General features: G+C 45.1%; 1 protein-coding gene across 1 annotated transcript in view; it reads left to right on the top strand.

Moving 5' to 3' along the window:
• myo1ha (myosin IHa) overlaps window positions 1-4554 on the top strand; it is a 72842-nt gene that overhangs the window by 53712 nt on the left and 14576 nt on the right. Inside the window, exons 25-28 of the mRNA XM_048611445.1 lie at window positions 716-799; window positions 2474-2567; window positions 2665-2720; window positions 4319-4454. Of these exons, the coding sequence (XP_048467402.1) occupies window positions 716-799; window positions 2474-2567; window positions 2665-2720; window positions 4319-4454 (370 nt within the window). The remainder of the gene's footprint in view (window positions 1-715; window positions 800-2473; window positions 2568-2664; window positions 2721-4318; window positions 4455-4554) is intronic.

Below are 4554 nucleotides of genomic sequence, written 5' to 3' on the forward strand. Positions count from 1 at the left end.
GGATTTGAATCTTTTTTCAGTAGTGGGTACGGATTTGAATCTTTTTTCAGTGATGGTTATGGATTTGAATCTTTTTTCAGTAGTGGGTACGGATATGAATTGTTTACAGTGCTGAGCCCCAGGGTTGTCAACTCTAATTGGAGATATTCCTGGAGTTTTCATCTGATCATCTTACCCCACCTCACACAGATTCAAACAGCCCCTTACTCCCTCTCCAAATACCTTCATAAACCGAAGTGTTTAAAGAAAATGAAAGGGGCACATGCTTTCCTTTCTTAATTTTTCTCAGCAATGTCCCAGAGATGAAACCTGTAATCTCTGGACATTACGTGGGAATGGGTAAAGAGTTGGCGAGCTGTGATCCCAATCAGCAATGTAGACCTAGGCTATGCAAAGAAGAGTCAAAGTGGGCCATGCACGTAAAGGAATTACCTCTAAAAACATTTTGTAGGGAATGTTGTAGAGAACTGTATTGAGTTTTCATCCTTGCTGTTGCAAAGACAGGGAGAGATATTCAATGGAGAGTGATTTAATGGGACTGTTGAGTTTTGCCGCCGAGTGGTCAATTGAAGAACTTCACTGGGGAAGTCTAGAAAGAGATTGTCCATCTAACTTGATGAGTCTTACCACAGAAAGCAGTAAAAGTGACAAGTGACAGGATACAGTTGTTGCCACCAAAAGGAAGGTATATTTACTAAACTTTCTGTTCTGACAGACCTCAGAACTGCTGCGGAAACTGCACACGTGGACTTTGGTTCGGAAATACTGCAAAGGAATCTCCGCCCAACGCAAGCTGCAGGTAATTTTGCCTTTTAGACCCCCATTTCTGGACATGTACAAATTAAAATCTCAGAGTGCAATCACATAGCCCCCTCCCCCTCCCCTGGAGGCAGCGAGAAGGGGAAATAGTTGGGTGAGTTGGCCCTGGAGACTTGCTTAACCTCATTTTGACTTCTCACCCTTTAAGTGATGGGTGAGAGTGGAGATTTTCTCACATCGCCTTTAAGGAATCAATGAATGGCCACCTAAGTGTCTCACCTTGCCAACTCCCTGATTACCTGTCTTCCCAGCTGGTGAGGAGACTGCCCTCTTTCCCGACTGGGTAACCAGGGCAAAATGCCTGGTTCTTTGGGGTGGTGAGGGGCCTCCATTTGACCCAACCTGGGGGCAGTTGGAAGTGCAGATAGGGGGGCGTGGCCTCTGAAAGTCACCCCACTTCCCTCTGGCACCGCCCTGACCTCCCTCTTCCAGTGTCCTTCACCCCAGGAGAAGCAAAAGGAAATGTTCTGCATCTCCACCATTGGATCCCCTGGAGACTAGGCCTCAATCAATGGTCTTTCAGACTCAAGAGCTGCTGGCATCTGATTGGCCAGGATGAGGCTTAGATACAGCCTGCAATTTGCCAACAAGCTCATCGGTTGACTCGGAAGCAAAGTGATTGGCGCCGAATAAAGCAAGGTTTCTCAGTGGTGGAGGGTAGTGAGTTAGTCAACAGCTAACATGCCCACTCTCACGTATAGCCTGAGAAAGGGAACATCTCAGCTCTAAAGGCTTGTAGCAGAGAATGAGTTTACTCAGCCCTGTGTGCCTCTACTTGCTGTATGAAAGAGCAGTCTGGTGGGACCACACTCTAATTCTTCACTCCTAGCTCTACAGTGTAGGGTTGAGGTTAAAATCAGATCAGCCATGATCTTATTGAATGGCAGAGTAGTTTTGAAGGGCTGAGTGGACTATTCTTGTTTCTTGTTTGTATGCCCATACGCAGTTAGTGATAGGTGGACAATTCACAGTAAAGTACCATCTCAGCAGGTAGAGTGGTTTTGTCTGTGTGTGAGCCACACTTCCTCAGCCCTTATCCCCAGGCAAGGAACTAGTTCTGATGGAATAAGGTGCTCAGTAACCATGACACTTCGCCAACCTGTCTTTATTGAAACTATTCTGTTGTCTTTGGCTTTGATAATGTGTGTTGGATTACTGATGGTTTCTGAAATTGACATGAAGTCCAAAAGCTGAATTACTGCTGTCTGCAACAGACAGAAACTGTCTGTTTCGTTTGCCAGGTGGTTCGCCATTTATAATTGGCAAATGGGAATAATGTTCAAATTGGAATAATGTGCTCCTCCTTGTTTTTGTTCCCCGCACCACCCCCCACCCCTGTACCAGGAGAGTGACTGTCATTTCATATCCCACACTGAGCAGACATGAATATAGATGGTGCAGTGACAGGCTATTGGACTGCGTGGGCAGCATCTCAGCCATGTTTGATGCTTGCCACAGCCAAGAGATGCATGTTGCTTGCAAAATGTGGGTGAGGGCAGGATCGAGCTTGCCTCTGGTTCCCTCTCCTGTCACATTGATCAATGGTACTCACTATGGTGCGCACAAAAAGGCTGTATAGTGAGGTATCAGAAGGTACCTCATCTAAGAATTGGCACAACCTTCATTTTCTAACTTGACAACTTTTATCGCACAGATGCAGCAAAAGGTTGTGGCCAGTGCACTGTTTAAAGGAAAGAAAGAGGGCTACCAGCAGAGTGTCACCAAGCCCTTTAGTGACAGCAGACTTCGTAAGTACACACTGCATTTCTTCTGGGCAACAAATTCTGAGGGTCCTTCTCCGTAACACCGCTCCTTCACATTGTAACATTGTGTTTCCATCCTCAGGTGAACAGGACATCAACCCGAAGGCGTTTCAGCTGATCCGACATGAGCGACTCCAGGTAAAATTCCAAATTCCATTCAGTCAGACCCCATCTGCGGGTCAGACCGTTACAGAGATAGTCGGAGCTCTCATGGTTCACTGGGTGGGGTCCCTGCCTCTGGGCCCAAAGGTTTGAGTTCCACTTCAGGACTTGGTGGCCACAGAAGGTGCGTTGATAAAGCAATCAACAGGTTGGTTATCAACCTGTAAATCCTTCTGATAGACCCAGGCAGCGCTAAGCGGGGGACATCTCCTGGTTAGCCAGAACTTTGTCGTAACTGCAGCACAACAGCCTCCCCTAGTTAAAGGGGCCTGGCAAGTGTTGTCACTATTTCAAGGGGAATCTGAGAGATAGAATTAAAGAGGCAGTGACTTTGAGTTCGATACCAGAGAGCGGTCCCAAACTTACTGGGTAACTTATGAGCTGTGTCGTGATGATGAGATGTTGCAGACACTCAGATTAATTTTAACTTATCTCACTGACAGAAATCTTGCGGAAATACCATGTGACACCCAGGTCATTCTGCATGATCCCTTCAATAATCAAACAGATTGTAAAATCAGTATTGCATCTGACCCCATCTGTATCACAGCAGGTTCGGTTAAAATTGTCTCCGTGATTTCCATCACTGTGCATCCTTTTGTGAAATACATTTCCTTGGATTTTAGCTGGACATTCTAAAAGTTAAAATTGTATTCACGGCTGCTGTAAGATGAATCTATGTTATTTCAATCAGCTGACTGCCCACACCTTGGAGTAAAATGACAACATTATGAAGGAAGGTTCCCCACATGGCACTGCCATTCTGGGCACTCAGTTAAATGGCATGAAGTGCTGTATATTCTGGGCTGCCAGGTTTAAAGGGTTATAAGCACATTGATTTGCCAGATTTCAGCAATGCATGAAGTGGGATTACACAGCAGCTGGAGATTATCCTTCAGGAAAAGAATCCCTAAATATACTGCATTATTGGGTACATGCTGTTCTAACTCAGATGGTTCCCTCTCGCCTCCAGAAGGTAGCTGCTAATATTGAAAGACAGTTGCTCTTCCAGCAGCTGTGATGTTCTTGAGCTGATTAAATGAAGATGAGTTCAAAACCTGAGTAGCTGCGCTTGTTGGTAAAATATGGGTTCCTTTATTCCCTTTCCAAACTCCCTCTGCTTGTACATGGACAAAGTGCAAACGCACTTCTCAATAAACTACAGCAACCGCTCCCATGACTTAGCCGACAGACCAGACCTGCAGGGCGTTTCCAGCAACTTTGTTTTCGATTCTCTGAATCCGATGGCTTTCCGAATCTGATTGAAGCTAATTGCTGCGCTGTTGCTGAGTTCAGTTTGGACAGTATCAACCAACGATCAAACTGAGGAGCCATTGGGCCTTTATGGCTCGGTTTGATATTGAGCGGATCATTCACCAACCATTGCACAAGGGGAGATTTCCCAGGCTATTATTGATGAAAATATTGCAGATTATCATTAGATTATCATCACTCCTCCACTGTCACCTACCGGCAAAGAGAGTGACATGGAAGAGTTCCAGGTAATTTGTCACAAGCAGAAACCAGATAATGGTCGTGAGTATTTGATTCTATCTGTGCTTATCTGCCTACAGTATGGTGTTCCCGTCATTAAATACAACAGAAATGGTTTCAAACCAAGACCAAGGCAGTTGCTCTTGATGCAGACAAAAGCCTACATCGTTGAAGAAGACAAAATCAAACAGCAAATTGAATATGCAACTCTCAAAGGTAACTGGTCACTGTTTTGAGCAAACATTTGATGGGTATGTACTTAGTAGGGAATTTACTTGCTGACCCACTTTTTAATACATTGAAAGAATCTACAGAA

This window comes from Rhincodon typus, chromosome 24 (genome assembly GCF_021869965.1).
Source record: "Rhincodon typus isolate 14 chromosome 24, sRhiTyp1.1, whole genome shotgun sequence".
Classification (NCBI taxonomy): Eukaryota; Metazoa; Chordata; class Chondrichthyes; order Orectolobiformes; family Rhincodontidae; genus Rhincodon; species Rhincodon typus.